The 19,015-nt window shown below is 43.2% G+C and overlaps 1 protein-coding gene across 2 annotated transcripts in view; it reads left to right on the plus strand.

The window, feature by feature from the left end:
* LOC138948966 (steroidogenic factor 1-like) overlaps positions 1-19,015 on the plus strand; it is a 71,326-nt gene that overhangs the window by 35,518 nt on the left and 16,793 nt on the right. Inside the window, exon 1 of one of the 2 annotated variants that reach the window (XM_070320649.1) lies at positions 12,075-12,696. The exons of the other annotated variant lie outside the window; for it this stretch is intronic. Within the exon in view, the coding sequence (XP_070176750.1) occupies positions 12,444-12,696 (253 nt within the window). The 5' untranslated portion in view covers positions 12,075-12,443. Of the gene's footprint in view, positions 1-12,074; positions 12,697-19,015 lie in introns of those variants that run through there. 2 annotated transcript variants of the gene reach the window in all.

A 19,015-nucleotide genomic window follows, 5' to 3' on the forward strand; every position in this document is an offset into this window, starting at 1 on the left:
AATTGTTTGTTTGTTTTTTAAATTGGTCTATCATCGGCTTAAAGTAAAAAAAAATGTCCCGTGATGTCTTCGATTTGACCAAAGATAATAATTATGCCAAGATTCATTTTGCACAGTGTTTTTGTGGGAAAACGAAGTATAGTACAGCATTAAAGGCTGACATAGTCCTATTTAATTAGTTTAATTACTTCCAGGGCTTTTCCCATCGTTGCGGGGATGTATAAATTAAGCTTCCTGCAAAGTGTTAGGTTTGAAGTCCTTACCAATTACGAGAAATAATTAATTCTTTATTGCATTGTTTAGCAACAGTTCTCCAGGACTTGGGCTATTTTTAGACCGTTGACGTCACTTCGTGACGTTTCGTAAACCAAAGATGGCGTTTGAGACTGTTCTGTTTACATTCGACACTATCAACACCACTTTGCAATACTGAAATAATTTTGTCTGTGTTCGAAAGCTACAGCCAATCGTTATTATATCCCCTTAGGTACAGTTTTATAACATTATTGGCACATGTAAACAATATGTATTAATGCGGAATGAACACTACGAATACGGCAGTCTTTAAAGCACTTTTTACCAAGTTCCATTGAAATACCGGGTCACTGCATAAAAGCAAGTTTTTTACGTGAAAGTTTCCGTGTCCGCTTCGATCTGACCGGGGCGGGGATATAGCTCAGTTGGTAGCGCGCTGGATTCGTATTCAGTTGGCCGCTGTCAGCGTGAGTTCGATCCCAGGTTCGGCGAAAATTTATTTCACAGAGTCAACTTTGTGTGCAGACTCTCTTCGGTGTCCGAACCTCCCCCCGTGTACACTACATTGGGTGTGCACGTTAAAGATCCCACGATTGACAAAAGGGTCTTTCCTGGCAAAATTGCTTAGGCACAGTTAATAATTGTCTACCTATACCCGTGTGACTTGGAATAATAGGCCGTGAAAGGTAAATATGCGCCGAAATGGCTGCAATCTACTGGTCGTATAAAATTTCATCTCACACGGCATCACTGATTATCGTTCCAGAGCGCCTAGAACTGTACCCACGGAATATGCGCGATATAAGACTCATTGATTGATTGAAAAAGAGAACCCACATTGATCACACATCTAAAGTCGGGGTAACTGCCGGGAACATGCCTCTAATGGTCACACCGTGAGGGCGTTAAACAACATTATTATCTCTTTGCAAATTCTGTTGATTGTGTGGAATTAAGCACCCCATTAGGGTACTTTTCCCAGTGTTTTCATTGAAATTGGTCATTGTGTTTCATAAGTGAAATGTGTTGGTACACCACTCAGAGCGGACGGTTGCCGTCACAGACTTTTGACTTAAATGTGTCCCTTTTTCGTCAGTTTCCTGCGATATGTGAATGATATTAAATAAATGATATTAAAATGATGTATGACAAGTGATTGCAAGACTCGCACGAGAGGGTTGGAGCGAGAGAGAGAGAGAGAGAGAGAGAGAGAGAGAGAGAGAGAGAGAGAGAGAGAGAGAGAGAGAGAGAGAGAGAGAGAAGAGAGAGAGAGAGAGAGAGAGAGAGAGAGAGAGAGAGAGAGAGAGAGAGAGAGAGAGAGGGAGAGAGAGAGAGAGAGATGGGCACGAGGCGTGTTTCCAACAGCTGAAGCTGTCATGAAAATAAAATAACTCCTTGTACATACAATCTCAAAAGGTCAATACTTGATACTGAATCAATGACACGAATGAATGAGGTCTTTGTCTACTTTCATCCATACGACAATGTTGCTTTAACTATATATATTTGCTTTCGTCTTGGGGAAAGATTCTCACACCAGTTACATGTACAAAAAAATATATATGTAACAGCCGTCTTAACTATCGTAAAGCGCCTCTAGCGTTCAGCATACGCCTATGAGTTGGGGTCAATAACATTTCTCCTTCTGTACGCTGTATAGTAGCTGGGCGGTAAGAACATGCTTTTGTGAGAATGCGGGTTTTAAACCGCTACGGTACCTACATGCAAATATGTGTACTCACAGCCCGAATCGTCCCATTATAAAGAAGTTTATGAGCGACCTGTGCCGGAAAAAGTTGTATTTTTTACGTATGTTTATATTTGCGGGGGTAGGGAGCGTCCGATTATTGAGGAATTTAGGACCGACGTTTGTCAGGAAAAGATTTCCTTTCTTCCTCTTTGCTCGCGTGCAGGCCTATTTGTAAATGGGCGGGGGCGTAGCTCAGTTGGTAGCGCGCTGGCTGTGTAGCCAGTTGGTCGCTATCAGCGTGGGTTCGATCCCCACGTTCGGCGAGAGATGTATTTCTCGGAGTCAACTTTGTGCAGACTCTCTTCGGTGTCCGAACACCCCCGTGTGCACACATGCGCACGAAAAAGATCCCACGTTCACAACGCAAGTCTCAGGACTTGGAAAACACGAAGACACGCATGCATCATCTCTCGTCTCTGATTATCATGATCGTATTTCGATACTTTGACGAGACAAACCCAATGCTGGTGTGTCGAAGAAGACAGCCACAGCGGGCTTGTTCGAATCAAAGTATCACACCATATCTTCAGCGTATTACCAAAACCTGTCTCAATATAGACCAGTTGGTCTAAGAGGACGTTAAACCCTAATAGTCAGTCTATTTGTAAAAGCAGGAATGGAAAAAGGGTTGGTGAAACTCAAGAAGAAATATTTTCTCAGTGGAGGTGTTTTTTCTTCCTGTATCCCTTTGACGCAACCGCTTTGTCTCTGTCTCTCTCTGTCTGCCTCTCTGTTTCTCTCTGTCTCTGTCTCTGTCTCTCTTTCTCTTTCTGTCTCTCTGTCTCTCTCTCTCTCTGTCTCTCTCTCTCTCTTTGTCTCTGTCTCTGTCTCTCTTTGTCTCTATCTCTGTCTGTCTCTCTCTCCCCCCCCCTCTCTCTCTCTTTCTCTCTCTCTCTCTCTCTCTCTCTCTCTCTCTCTCTATCTCTCTCTTTCTCTCTCCGAGTCTCTCTACATTTTCAGCTTCTTCTTCTTCTTCTTCTTCTTCTTCTTCTTCTTCTTCTTCTTACTCTTCTTTTCAATAATATAGCGCTACGCTATCGTAAATATGAAGACACAGTCGCCCATTCTCAACCTAATAGCACCCCTGGACCGATGAAATTGCCATGAATGAGAATACTATAAGATGTCCTGAATCTTGAAAAACGTATTGCATAACAACACGAGGATACTCTGTATAACAACACGAGGATACTCTGCATAACAACACGAGCATACTCTGCATAACAACACGAGCATACTCTGCATAACAACACGAGCATACTCTGCATAACAACACGAGCATACTCTGCATAACAACACGAGAATACTCTGCATAACAACACGAGCATACTCTGCATAACAACACGAGCATACTCTGCATAACAACACGAGAATACTCTGCATAACAACACGAGAATACTCTGCATAACAACACGAGGATACTCTGCATAACAACACGAGGATACTCTGCATAACAACACGAGGATACTCTGCATAACAACACGAGGATACTCTGCATAACAACACGAGGATACTCTGCATAACAACACGAGGATACTCTGCATAACAACACGAGGATACTCTGCAGTAACAACACGAGCATACTCTGCATAACAACACGAGCATACTCTGCATAACAACACGAGCATACTCTGCATAACAACACGAGCATACTCTGCATAACAACACGAGAATACTCTGCATAACAACACGAGGATACTCTGCATAACAACACGAGGATACTCTGCATAACAACACGAGCATACTCTGCAGTAACAAAAACGCATGCTGTGTTTGGAAAAGACGAGCACTTAATACTGGCGCCGACTCTGTAGTTATATCGATTACTTTGCACAATATGACGTCATACACCGCGCGTGCATAGTCACGGTAAAGGTCAATGGGTCAGGCATTAGCATTGTAGACCTGTGGGTGGTCAGTCACCCTGTCGCTGTATCAAACCACTGCCGTCTATCTACAAGTACACCTTTTAAGAACCCCTCTATCTTCCCTCGATTATACTGTTTACCTCTTGCGGCCACCACAATTTTGCCCGGCTTGCTCATTTTCTTCATCAGTATCCCACGTTTACATAGCGCTGCGGATTTCATAATTTTAGATGAGACATAATAAGACAGCTTTGTATTACCTCCTTCTGGTCTTGGTACATACAGTATAATCAAAACACATAATCCCACGTTTAGAAAGCGCCGCTAATTAAAGATTTGTGGATAAAACATGAGACATCTTTGTTATCTCCTTGGAGAAATTTGGACGTGGTGCAGTATAAGCACAATAACATCATTATAATATATGAAATGTGCAATGCTTCGAGAAAATACTCTCGATGTGAATAAGATGTCCGTGTATAATTATTCTCGAAACACTGCAAATTTGTCTCTGTTTGTCTCTCTCTGTCTGTCTGTCTCTGTCTCTGTCTCTGTCTCTCTCTCTTCACTCTGTCTCTCTCTGCCATTTTTATTTTATTTTAGCTTACAAATGGGTTAGGTGACCTCTTTGAGAATAGTAATTACAACATGCTTAATTGGAGAATACCAGTCATGAAGCCTATATCCATTGTGTCAATCAAATGACGTTGGAAATGCAGCGTAAAGACCAAGCATTTACGTTCGCAATGACTCGTAGATGAACATTGATTAACTGTTCGGCGGTGAAAGTGATCATATTGTTAGACATACGGTTATGTTTGTGTTCTGATTGCTTTGTTCTCCAGATACTGAAATGACAAAAAAAAAATAACAACAAGACTGAACTCACAATACAACACATTTACGTTGTGAAACACGATACTTCTTCTTCTTCTTCTTCTTCTGCTGCGTTCCCAGGAAACACGGTACAAATTTGTTTCCCTTTCACGGAGATATTCTCCATTGTCATAGTATGTCAATTGTGTTTCGTGTCAATTGTGTTTCTGAGCAGAAATACGTAACATCTCTTGGGTCTCGATTATTTTGTTGCTGTAAGGCTTATACAGCAGACAGTAGCGTCCCATTACTCGGAATGATTCTTGTATCAGTGTAACTTCAAGGTTGGATGAAGGCCCTATGCAACTTTTGGAGCGATGAGACACAGGTTTTCACGGAAGTCCCTAAGATAGGCAGGCCCCAGATACACTATCAGCAGCACGGCTTTTATTCTGTTTTTGTTTTTTTTAATGTGTTTGTGTTTTTTCGAGGGCGTGAGGACGTGATTTGATCGGCAGAAGACGGGGCTGAGCCATAATTTTACTTGCTTTATGCACACTCTGCACAAATTAAATCAAAACTTAGTGACTCCCAAGGTTGCGAAGTACTTCAACACAACAATAACAATGAACCGTACAAAAAATAAAGCTGACGCTGCACATCATGCAGTCACGCCAGTTTCAGTGAGGGATCACTGTCTCCGTCGTCATTTAAATCTCCTCAGTCAACCGAGCCTAATGATGACGACATTATGGCCGCTAGCCATCACGCTCGGCATCAGCACAATATCATGTGACCACTGGCTCCAGCACTGACCGACCACTCAGACCTGGGTCGCTGACCGCTCGGCCACGACTGATATGGAATGGACAGGGCTGAGCTGGACACTGTGCTAAGTCAGTCAGACATCGATCGGGTCTGTATGCACTTAGAACTACAATGCAATACAATACAATACAATACAATACAATAACTTTATTAATCTCTAAAAGAGAAATTACATTGCTGAGCGTTTGTGTCCGTAATAATAACATACATAAAACATTCAAAATAAACATTTGTTCTTTGTCCTGAGAAAATATAGCACATTGGTTATCACATAAGAAAGTATATTAAAAATAAATTAACATGCATTCACCATCAACAATGCACAAAAGAAAGTCAGCACCTTGCCGGTTATCACATATTGTCTAAGATTAAGAGAGTAGAATGCAAAACAAAATCAACAATACTGAAACAATACAGAACACTGCTGATAAAGGAGCTTTGCTGTTGATGGTGATTTACTTCACTCTTCGCTTGCAGGAGAGATAGAGACAGCCAGCCAGCCAGACAGACAGAGCCTGAAAAGACAAAGACATGCAGACACAAAAAAGACAAAGACAGACCGACAGACAGACAAAGGCAAAGCCAAAGACAGACAGATAAGAAGGTGCAAGATGAGGTTGCACGTGTAACACACACACACACACATACACACACACACACATACACACACACACACACACACACTCACACTCACACTCACTCACACACACACACACTGACAGACACACACACACACACTACACACTACACAGCTAAACACATACAAAAAGAAATGCAGACATTAAAAACGCAATGCGATATCGAGTCAGCGAACACCGGCATCTTCAGTAAAGTGTTCATGTTTTCACTTATCATTGGTTCTGGTTTACGGTTTACAGAGGTAATCGACCTCAGATGACTTTTAACGCGGCTGAGAATTGTGAAATTGTTTTTTATCGAAAAAAACCTCAGATCAAGTCAAATAGATTGAATAACGAACAAGGAAGTGTGTATAAAGTGTGTAGGTGCCTGCATGAGAGGAATGGAGATGCAAGGGTTGTATATAGCCGGTGTCACGAAATGGATGAATCAAATTTCTAAGTTAGATACAAACAATTGGTTGGACAAATGTGGCCCCATGAATGTAAGGTACCCAAGCCGGGTCGCTCATCAGAACTATCGAAGGGTGTTTTTTGTGTGTTCAGTGTGGAGTTTATACAAGATCAACGAGGCCGAGAATCGAAATATGACCACGGGGAAAGATGTCATCGTCAAACCGGGCTGAGAGGAGGGACGAGGAGAGAGAGAGAGGGGGGGGGGGGGGCATAAGGAGTCGGTGTGGAAGGTGGGGTAGTAAACCGGCAGACCAGCCAGTACTGGTCACTGAGTCACCGTCGGACACAATACTGAGTCACATAAAAATACCGTTGATGCTGATAGTTTATGATTGATGGGCAAAGTAGGTGTCACAGTTAGCTGGTTTCGAGTCAATGACGGGGGTTGGAGGGGGAGAGGGGGGAAGAAAAGAGGGGGGAGGGAGGTCGGAGAGATGAAGCGGAGTAAAGCGATGAAGCAAGAATGAAAAGAACACCACTGAATCGGGTCAATCCCGGCATCTTGGCCAGGAACCTGAAAGCGGGCAACTAGATATCTCAGGATCTACACACAGGCTAACACTTCCTCTCTCTCAGTCTCTCTCCCCTCTCTCTCTCTCTCTCCCCCCCTCTCTCTCTCTCCCTCTCACTCTCTCTCTCTCCGCTCTCTCTCTCTCTCTCTCTCTCTCTCTCTCTCTCTCTCTCTCTCTCACCCCATATCCCTCTCTCCCTCTCGCTTTCTCTCTCTCTCTGTCTCTCTCTCTCCCTCTCCCTCTCTCTCTCTCTCTCTCTCTCTCTCTCTCTCTTGACCTCCTTTCACCCGGTCGAATCTGACACCAGCACCCCCACTTCCTCTTCTTCAATTCCCTTTCAACTGCGTTTTTTTTCGGATCTGGTAAGCGCCACAGGTGAACCAAACCGACTCTCGAAAAACTGGAGGAGGGGGTGGGGGCTTTAGCAAACACTAGCGGATGGTTGTCCAAACTGACGTGAAACTGGAAGTATTTCGCCTGTCTTCCACAGTGTGCTGATCAGTTCACTTCCGAGTCTACCCGTCCATACTCTCTGCCGTGTCTACCTACATGCCTGTTTTGCTGAAGGGGTCTAAAACAAGAATACTGCTCAACAACCTTTTCTTTTTGTGACTGATCAGTGTCCGCCCCGGCGTTAGTCCGTCTGTCCATCTGGGTTTGTCTGTCGGAAACTCGGTGTCAGCCACGGATTACCCGCTGTGTAAAGGTGCAATTAGTGAGGTTCTGTTCCATCCGCTAAGCCGAGTTGGTTTCCAAGTCAAGTTAAGAGAGAGAGAGAGAGAGAGAGAGAGAGAGAGAGAGACTGGTGACTGAGAGAGAGAGAGTCACAGAGATTCAGCGGAGAGAGACAGACAGACAGACAAGCAGGCAGACAGACACTCGGACAGACAGACAGACAGACAGACGCACAGACACAGTGACACACACACACTGACGGACTGAGCCGGAGTACGTATACTGCCGATACTATGACACAGAGAGAGATACAGAGACAGACAAGACACGACAGACAGAATATGAGAGACTGAGCTTTTCGATCGTCAATGGGGGTTGGTGGTGGGATACGGCATGTGGGGGGTCGGTGCAGGAACCGTTATTTAGCGGTCAGGTGTAGCAGACGACACGAGCACCAAGTGTACTAAGATACCGGTGAATAAACAACCATTTCCTTGCCGTGTTGACTTTGCGGAGCCTGGAAGATCTCCGCTCGGCCAGGTCGTTATTTATCCCTGTGAAGTCAGTTTTACTTTGACTATGAGTCGGAATGAACTCAGAGTGTAGCAGTAATGTTCCGCGTCAAGTTTGTTTTGTTGCCTGGCGAGAGAGAGATTGGGAGACAGCCGAGAGAGAGAGGGAAGGCGGGAGGGGGAGAGAGGAGGGGGGGGGGAGAGAGAGGAGGGGGAGGGAGAGGGAGGGAGAGACTGAGAGAGAGGAGAGAGAGAGAGAATATTTCGTGGGCGGGGGTGGGGGGGTAGCTAATAACATCTTCAAATAAACTGCTTGACTCAGAGAGAGAGAGAGAGAGAGAGAGAGAGAGAGAGAGAGAGAGTCGAGAGACTGACAGACTGAGAGACTGAGAGAGGACCTGAGAGAGAGGGAGACTGAAAGAGAAAGAGAGAGGGGGGAGAGAGATAGAGAGAGAGAGTAAACATGAAGTGAAGGGGTCAATGATCAATAATTGTTTTTACACCATTCTCGGGCGAGGTTCGTCATAACATAACTTCAGTGATTGCACTAGTAGAGACTGAGTACACAGAGACCTGGGACAAAATTGAAGGAGGGGGGGGGGGGGGTGGCGTTGCACTGATGCACCAGTCCCGGCGAAGATTTACGTCAAGCCAAGGCCACCGTTTGGTCGAGTTTTTTGTCCCGATATCTAACACTGATAGACGGACTGACTATTTTGTGTTCAACGTCCTCTCGGACCAGTTGTCCTATAATCGGACAGGTATTGGTAAAATTGTCGCTAGTCAGTGTGATATTTCGACAGTCGAACAAGCCCGCTGCGGCTCTGGAGTGTTCAATCCCGGTCGCGCCTGGTGGGGTAAGCTAAGGGTGGAGATTTTTTCCGATCTCAGTCCCAGGTCCACTTTAGTATGTGCAGATCTGCTGGGGTCTTGTCTCCTTTCGTGTCTACACCCAGCACAAGACCAAGTAAGCACAGAACAGATCCTGTAATCCATGTCAGAGTTCGGTGGGTTATACATTGTAAAAATACCAAGCCGCATGCATCCTCCGAAATTGGCGTATGGCGGGGTAAAAACGGTCATACACGTGAGAGAAAAAAACCTGCAAAACATGAGTGAACGTGGGAGTTTCAGCCCATGAACTAAAAAGAAGAAGAAGTCTCGTCAAAGTAGCATGATTATGAGAGACGAGAGATGATGCATATCGTGCGTGTCTTCGTGTTTTTCAAACCCAGCCTGAGATTTTCGTGGCTGTAAGCTTAGGGTATTTATCGTGCGCATGTGTGCACACGGGGGTGTTGGACGCCGAAAAGAGTCTGTACAAAGTTCATTCCGAGAAAAAAATCTCTCGCCGAACTTGTGTTCCAAGAGAGGATGCCGCTTTATGTCCCACAGGCTAAATATTTCGCCTCTTAAGGACAAGATATGGGTTATATGATTCGAGTTTTACGCCCTCATGGCTTTTGACGAAATACACAAGTGTATGCGTGTTTAGGTGGTATCAGCCATCTGCACTTATGGCAGAATGACCGAGGTCTTTTACGTGCCATTGTGGTGACACGGGGGTGGTATATGGCTTCCGTCTCTAGGTCTGCACATTAAGTTGACCCGTGTCTGTCCCGGCCCGAATTCGAACCTGCGACCTTCCGATCACAAGGGGGAAGGGCCACCGCAAGGGAGGGATGGTTGTCTCGCTCGAATAGCGACAAACTGGTTATATATATACTGCCAGCTGCTGACTACTGAGCTACGTCCTCGCCCCTTATAGATCGCGTCACAAGCAGATCATCATACTTGTAAATAATATAGATAATATACCTGTGCCGGGTCGCTTACATTCCAAAATCAAGTACAGAAAAACACAAAGGTCAGTAAATATGTCTTAAATGTTGAGTTAGAGAACTATAACCTTTTTGAATTTTGATTTCCAAATAACAATTTTCGCTGCAAGTGATATGAATCACTCTCTTTATCAGTAGAGATTTTTTTCAAATGAATAGTCGGGAAAACAGTTTGAATCAGAGTCACGTCCTTCGGTTTCAACGACACTTAAGTTCAATGTGATACAACGGTCTTGAGATGAATCGACATCAGACCGCGGCCGGTTTAATTATAGATGAGGCCAAAAAGAAAAATATGTCTGTTTCCGGTAAACCGACCGACCCTATTTTTAAGCGCCGACCCTAAAGGGTTTTTTGGCTTTTCGCACAAAATAAAAAAATAAATAAAAAAAGTCAAGTATACTTTATTTACTTTCAATATATCTAGGTCAAAAACATGTGCTAAATAATTGTAAGTAAAGTAAGGAAGCGTTTAAAAAAAAACAAAAAAAACACACGTAAAAAGACGTTAACAAAACGTAAGAAAACCGACCGACCGACCCTATTTTTTTCGGCGATGTTACCGGAAACAGACACATTTTTCTTTTTGGCCTGATGGATCCAAAATAGAGTAAAAAGTGACCTTCAGGGTAGTGGTGTGTGTGTGTGTGTGTGGGGGGGGAGGGGGGCGGTATCACCATCCTGTACAACTCAATTGCAGCACAAACTTGACAATAAACAAATAAGACAGATTCTTGGGTGGTTGTGCACAAGGAAGTCTTCAACAGGGTTGGACCCAAGCACTGGGTCGGATAGGTGGAAATCTCAACCAATCCGACCCAGCACTTTGAGTCACACCATTTGGGCACTTTTTAGTGCAGATCAGCCACCCCCAAAGGCCGAGTCGGTGTGACTGCGAGTGCAGTCGTTAGCGTAGGCATTGCCTCGCCTATTGTTGATAATGAACTTTAGTTCAAAGGCCAACCATTGTTTATGTCAAGGTGTCCGTGTTATCAACGGTGTAGGTACGATCGACCAGCATCGTACTAAAAACCAGCGCGACACTACCTGGTGTCAGTCCAAGTGTACTCGATATCAGACACCCTCCCCCTCCCCTCTGCCCTCAGCCCCCTCCCCCCCCCCCCCCCCCCCAGTCCAAGTGTACTCGATATCAGACACCCTCCCCCTCCCCTCGCCCTCGATCAGCCCCCTCCTCCCCTACTTTGATGCCTTTTCGAGTCATAATGTTGATAATGATGATGTCAAAACGTTCACTGATCATGTTTCGTTTGGCACTTTACTCGTGTCCGGACATTTAATTGTCTTCGATGTGTGATGTCTTTCACGTTCGGTTGGTTTGCAGAAATGTCATTCAGTAAGCCTATAGATACTCGGTCTGTTCAGGGCTGTTTTGGCTAGTTTATCAGTTTGTAAATTACTTAATTCATTTATTTTATTTTCGTTTGTTCTACTATGTCCAGTGAATTTATTATTTTTTGTATTATCATGTGGCCTGACCAGCCGACTAACTTAGTAATTTGCTTATCTCTTCAACCCGCATTTATTAAATTTACTCTGATTAATGCATTAATGTATTCTGTTATTTCACCCTCGGCAACCCTCCACGGCTTAGTACCTCACACGACACATTCGCATGGAGACTCCGCCTCTCCCTTTCAACACATAAAAAAATCCTACAACTATAAGCCGCACACAACGACTTGGCACGCAGAGAACACACAACAAACCCCTCCGGCATAATCGTGTGTTCCCCCGTCTTCAACTATGTCACGGACATGTGTTAACTAAGAGTCTGCTCGCTGTGTGCGTGTGTGTGTGTGTGAATGCAGTGGGGGCTTTCGGCAGTGGGGCTAAAAATAGAACCAACGGCTTTCGTCCAACGGTACTACGCAACTAGACCGCTGCATGGGATTAGCGATCGGGGTCGTGCATTTTAGAGTCTTGCTAATGGACAGTGAAACTGCGCTAATTTTATCTCTTTTGCTGTATTCTGGAGCGTGCCGGAGTGTAAAACATTGCTTCCATTGCGTGCATGCATGCCTGTTTACCACTATCTCATATTGACCTACTTCCATGCATATCACGCATGCGCAACGTTGCTCGTCGGTTCTCCAGGCGCAGCAAGGACTGGGGGAGCAAAACACAGCTGAACTCAGGAGTCGCAAATAAAAAATAACAAAAGGACAGCAACCATCGTGGTGGGCAAATAAGAGTGCGACATCTTCTCTCAGCCTCTGGATTATGAAGGCCGATTCCATGGACGCAGACGGGTGTGTGTGACAACAGACAGGAATGATTCAAGCGTGCGAAAGCGTCGAGTTGTCGTGTGCACCCCTTTCGTCGACGTCGGAATCGACTGCTAGTTCTTCCGCCACGAACGACACCGCCACTACTTCTACCACTACAACAACTCTCGTCTCCTCCTCCGCCGCCGCCAGCACCACGAGTTCGCCCGACGCTTTTAGTAATGAGGCCGAAACACTGGCCTGCGGGGGAGGGCAGGGCTCGGCTGAAAGAAATCAGCACCAAGCATCCAGTTTGGACGGTAAACATCAGTGATTTTTTGTACCCCCCCCTCTCCCTGCCCACCCCATTGGCCAGCGGAGGTTCTGTTGTGGGTGTGTGCCAAGGACTACTACAAGAACTGTGTGTAGAGTAGTCCTTGGTGTGTGCTCATTATTATGTCATGTACGATGGTCACCCCGGCATGCCCTCGCTCGCTTCACCTCGCCTACGCTCTCTATCTCTTTCTTTACAACTACAGTACTACTGCTGTTTGTTATCTGATCAGACGGAGCTGTGTTTGTAGTGTCGTACCCTCGATAAAGCTCGGCTTGGTTTTTTTGTTTTTGTTTAGTGTTTTTTCTTCTTCTGTGAGTGAAATAATCGCTGGGTTGCTTTACTGTTTTACTCCGTCTGGGAGTGAAACAACCACTGTGTGTGTGTGTGTGTGTGTGTGTGTGTATTCTGGGGTAACTTTTGTCTGAAACAACCACTGAGTGTATGTATCTGCGGTAACTTTTGTTTTCATACTATTACTACAGTGTTACCTGTTAATGTTACTCTCCAAATCCGATTCCTACTTTGATTCTTTCTTTACAGCTAGCTGTCTTCAAAGCAATATATTTTCTCATATGAATAGTGTTTACTTCCTCATAGTTTAGGGTTTCAAATTGTAATGCACTTAATGCACAATGATGATCATTGATGAGCACAGTTGCATAATGAAGTTCAATAGATTTGGAATCTGTGGAATAAAGCATAGGAATATGTGTACACACAAACACACACATACACGCATGCAGAGTACAACTGAGGAGTCTGTATTAAGTCTTTGTCAGAGGTACACACACACACACACACACACACACACACTCACACAAAGGGAAAATGTTAAGCACCCAGGCTTATGGTATGGACATCAGAAGTGTCTTTTTCATGGTCACAGATGGTAGAAACTTGTAAACTCAGAATGACCCCGGTAGATTGATTTTAGGCAGGTGTATACAGGTGGAGAAAGCATAATTAGTTTACAGTTACCATACAGAAAAGATTTACTGTCCTAAATAATGTTATATTGTACAGTAAAAAAAAAACCAGAGAGAAGTCTTAAAGTGGTGGTAAATTTATGTTACAGACCTCATCTCATGAACAGAAAAGTTAGGCCTAAAAAAAAATAGGTAGGTGTGGTTACGGTAACCCGACCTACCCTATTTTTAGGGGCTGACCCTATAACTTTTTTTTACATTTGTCAAAAAACAAAAAACAAAAAAACCAGTGCAGAAAACGCAATGAAAGCGAAAGCGCTCGAGTCGCACACTTATTTCCCTGTCAAGTAGGTTTAATTTGTACACAGAAAAAAAAGTTTAAAAAAAAAAGTGATTGCCTACCTTCCTACCCTATTTTATTTGGCTGTGTTACCTTAACCACACCTTTTTTTTTTTGCCTTAGTATTAATAATGTAAAGAAGCATGGTCTTAAAATGGGGAATGGGGTGGGGCAGGGGGGTGCCGTCTTAAAGGGGAGTCCCACTGTAAATTAATTTCCTTAGCTGGCATGGAGTCAGTGTTTATCTGTTCTGATTTTTGTTGAACATTTCAGACAAATATATATGTGACCTGAAACCTGTATCCCTATCAGCCAGACAGGTCTACATTTAAGCTCCTTTTTACATTTAGTCAAGTTTTGACTAAATGTTTTAACATAGAGGGGAAATCGAGACGAGGGTCGTGGTGTATGTGTGTGTGTGTGTGTGTCTGTGTCTGTGTGTGTGTGTAGAGCGATTCAGACTAAACTACTGGGCCGATCTTTATGAAATTTGACATGAGAGTTCCTGGGTATGATAACCCCAGACGTTTTTTTCTTTTTTTCGATAAATACCTTTGATGACGTCATATCCGGCTTTTTGTAAAAGTTGAGGCAGCACTGTCACACCCTCATTTTTCAATGAAATTGATTGAAATTTTGGCAAATCAATCTTCGACGAAGGCCGGGGTTTGGTATTGCATTTCAGCTTGGTGGCTTAAAAACTAATGAGTGAGTTTGGTCATTAAAAATCGGAAACTTGTAATTAAAATTATTTTTTATCAAACGATCCAAAAACAATTTCATCTTATTCTTCGTCATTTTCTGATTCCAAAAACATATACATATGTTATATTTGGATTAAAAACAAGCTCTGAAAATTAAAAATATAAAAATTATGATCAAAATTAAATTTCCGAAATCGATTCAAAAACTATTTCTTCTTATTCCTTGTCGGTTCCTGATTCCAAAAACATATAGATCTATGATATGTTTGGATTAAAAACACGCTCAGAAAGTTAAAACGAAGAGAGGTACAGTAAAGCATGCTATGAAGCACAGCGCAACCGCTACCGCGCCAAACAGGCTCATCACTTTCACTGCCTTTTGCACTAGCCGCGGACTACGTTCAATTTCATTCTGTGAGTTCCACAGCTTGACTAAATGTAGTAATTTCGCCTTACGCAACTTGTTTTATTGTAACTATGCTGTGCATACCTACACATACCTACATAAATTATCAAAATGAGCAATACCATGCAATGCTGTTTTTCACATTAGGCTGCTTTATACCTCTTATTTTTCGACGTATCATTATAGCACTCCATTTCCCAGGGCGTAGGTTTTCGGTTTTGAAAGATTCAGTGTCCTGCTTTGACAAGCAATCATATCCCAGAACGTTTGCTCTCAATGAGGGAAAAACTGGTGTTTCTTATTCAAGTTTGGTCTCATTTTCTTTCCCTGACACCCCAGGAATTGTCATGGTTGGTTTGTTTTGAATACAGTCCTTTTGGTCAGTGAGAGCAACCATGGGACTGGTGGATATGGAGTGGATGAAAAGAATTTTTCGCTGCTGTAGGGAAACGTTCTACTTGATTGTGAAGACTAGGCTTACCTGTAAAGGCAGTGGCCCTCTCTGTTACAATTGTTTTGTCATTGAAGTGGTTCTTTGTGAGAGTTCCATTTATCTCTTCACAAAAAGAGGTGTGTCTCCTTTCTCTTTCGTTGTTCTGTTTGTTCGGATTGAACATAGTGGAATGTCATGGTTTTACATGCATTTCTTTCTCAAACAAACACACACACACACACACACACACACACACACACACACACACACACACACACACACACACACACACACACACACACACACATACACACACACACACCTTCATTTGGTTTCACCCTCAAAGCATTCATGTTTTTCTGACTTTGGTCATTGCTTTTATAAAAAGTTCTGCTTTATGTTTGGGCATAATGCCATCCCCATTTACTTGATACAATCACAACTATGGACATTTAGTGTGGGGTATTTTATTACTAACTGCAGTTACATTGAGCGCATTGTAGCCTTTATTAATGAGTCGGTAAACTGAAGTAGGCAAGGCAGATTTTTTATAAATGAATCTGAAGATTAGGCCAAACCCTTTTTTTGCAAAACTCTGCATGCATGTCATGTATACCCATAAATGTTTATATGCACCTGAATTTATGGGTGCACAGACATGCGTGACCCTTACCATAGGATTACAAAATTTATAGCGCTTTACGAGCAGGACACAGTAATTAATATGATGACTATCTGCTATTTTCCCCTGCAGATGATGAACACAGTAAACGCAATGTGCGGAGTTCCATCACATCACACGTTTTCCTATAGCCCTGCCACGGAGCGGTACTGTGGCTGCAGTGCTGATGTCAGTTTTATCACGCAGACACTCTTGCCTGATGAAGGGGGGGGGGGGGGGGAGGTGACGAGGTTGCGCAGCGAAGTACTGTGTGCGTGTGAAGGAGAGAAGGCTGGACAATCACTATATTGGCGATCGAACCCCACATGCATGACGAGCTTTGGCGAGCGGTTATAGTCCGTTCCTGCTATTTTTGCCTGTGACCTCACTGGGGCGATCGCGCATCACTAACGCACTGTGCGGAAAGGGTCGCGCACGTACTGTCCGTCTGTTATGTTACCTTGGTATGATACTAAATTCATTAATTTTCTCTCTCTCTCTCTCTCTCTCTCTCTCTCTCTCTCTCTCTCTCTCTCTCTCTCTCTCTCTCTCTCTCTCTATTTCTTAGTTTTATGACTGCTTTTATATTACCCTTGTAAATAAAGAATTCTCTCTCTGTATCTCCCTCTCTCTCTCTCTCTCTCTCTCTCTCTCTCTCTCTCTGTTTTATCAGGCAAGTTAAAGGTTTCTTTTATTTTCAGGTGTTAACATTGAAATTAGCCAAACCTATTGTTGGCGTAAGCTGTAAAAGTGACAAGGGAACGGAAAGGAACTCATTAAGTCAGTTGAGGGTTATATAGTTGAGTTCTCGCCTGGTCTGATTTACAAATGCAGCCTTCCATGCTTAGGGTTTATTGTATGTAACTGAATTAATTACATGTTACTGAATAATTTACTAGCTAAAAACATTTAGTGTTCTTTCTCTCCTCAACCACACTCAAAAGTACTGGGAGAGTCATACGTTTCCAACAAAACCAAAGTATTAGTCTATCTCATGCACCGAGAGATAAAGGGGTAATTTAAACTCTTCTTGTTTTACCAATATAAATCTTAAACCACTGTTGTCATTTTGGTATCCCCTAAGAGCTAGCTGACTTCAGTTTTTCCAAACATCCAGTCAAAGGACTCTATTAGTACCCCTTGTTGGAAGACCCCAGGCCTGGGATTTAAGACTTCACCCCTTTCAAACCCTTTTTTGTTGTACAGATTTTCTGTTGACAACCTCCGTAAATTTACCTCAATTTTTAATCTCCCTCCTTTTACAGACCTGGGTTTTGTTTCTTTTTTTTTTTAGGTTGTGAAAGAACAGGTTCCTCCCTATATGTTCTCAAAGTAACTAATCCTGACCTCTCTCAGGCACTGTTCAAGTCAGTGTTATCATTTTCAACCAAGCACCTAAATCCAGTGGTTTGGTGGTCCCAGTCCCTGTTCGAGCAACGGAAGGAGTGTATGTGTGTGCTTACACACTCGCAAAAGCCTCCATAAGGAAATCTAGTTTGCTAGCACATAGGCATGCTGTAGTTGGTCAAACTGATGCATTGACCGCCAGAGAGGGGGTAAAGTACACACCTCCTGTTTGATTAGGGGCTGTGCTGTTTGCACTGTGGGGAAGGCCCAGGTCAATAAATGGAGTGGACTGTCCTCTCTATACACTGGTACATGTACCCGCAACAATCCTGGTATGTAATTAAAGCAACAATCCTGGTATGTAATTAAAGCAACACTCCTGGCTGAGTGACCATACAGGATTTTGGTATGCCATGAAATTGTGTCCTCTTACTTGGATTATAGAGTGGGAACGCACACTCACACATTCACACACACACACACACACACACACACACAAACACACACACACACACACACACACACACACACACACACACACACACATCTCTTTGAAGACCCACCATTTTAAGGTTTCCTTCTTTTTAAGGCCTTGCTTTCACAACTTCATCTGTTCATAAGGCCTAAAAAAAATAGGTGTGGTTACGGTAACCCGACCCACCCTATTTTTAGGGGCCGACCCTATAACTTTTTATTAAATTTGTCAAAAAAAACACACACAAAACAAGAAAACGAGTGCAGAAAACGCAATGAAAGCGAAAGCGCCCGAGTCGCACACTTATTTCCCTGTCAAGTAGGTTTAATTTGTACACATTAGAAAAAAAAGTTTTAAAAAAAAAAGTGATTGCCTACCTTCCTACCCTATTTTTTTGGGCTATGTTACCGTAACCACACCTATTTTTTTGTTTGGCCTAACCTCTGAAAATGTACCCCCATTTTAAGAATCACTCCTGTTTTAGACCTGATTTTCTGAGATTTGTTGGTAGTCTTGAAAAATGGGTTCTACTGTAGTGTTCTCTCACAACAAAAATAAGGGAACACGTACTCTGTAAAAATAAAATTTGCGTGTGAAATTATATTCTCATCTTGTGTTTTTCTCTCACAAGGAGAAAGGTGAAGCTCTGTAACCACTGTTTGATTGTACTTTTTTTTTTTTTTTTACAACAGTACAATATACTTTTGTGTTTACTGTGGTTTTCCAGGCTGAGGCAAAGAGTGTTTTTTAACAGGAAATTTAGCCAAAATAGCCTAACAGAGATCTGTATTACTTTCGTTTGCAGTTCATAAAAGGCAAGGTTAGTTTTCCATTTTATTTTCATCCCAACCAGTTGTTCTCTACTCATGCTGCAGTAGCAACTTGACCTAGGAAAGCTTGGAGAAATGAACAGGTAGAAAAACATGTGGGGTAAAAACAACAACAGAAGGCAGAAGAAAAACAATGATAGGCAAAATACTCAAAAGCTGCATGCAAGGAACCCAAGAAAA

This window comes from Littorina saxatilis, linkage group LG15, assembly GCF_037325665.1.
Source record: "Littorina saxatilis isolate snail1 linkage group LG15, US_GU_Lsax_2.0, whole genome shotgun sequence".
In the NCBI taxonomy this organism is placed as follows: domain Eukaryota; kingdom Metazoa; phylum Mollusca; class Gastropoda; order Littorinimorpha; family Littorinidae; genus Littorina; species Littorina saxatilis.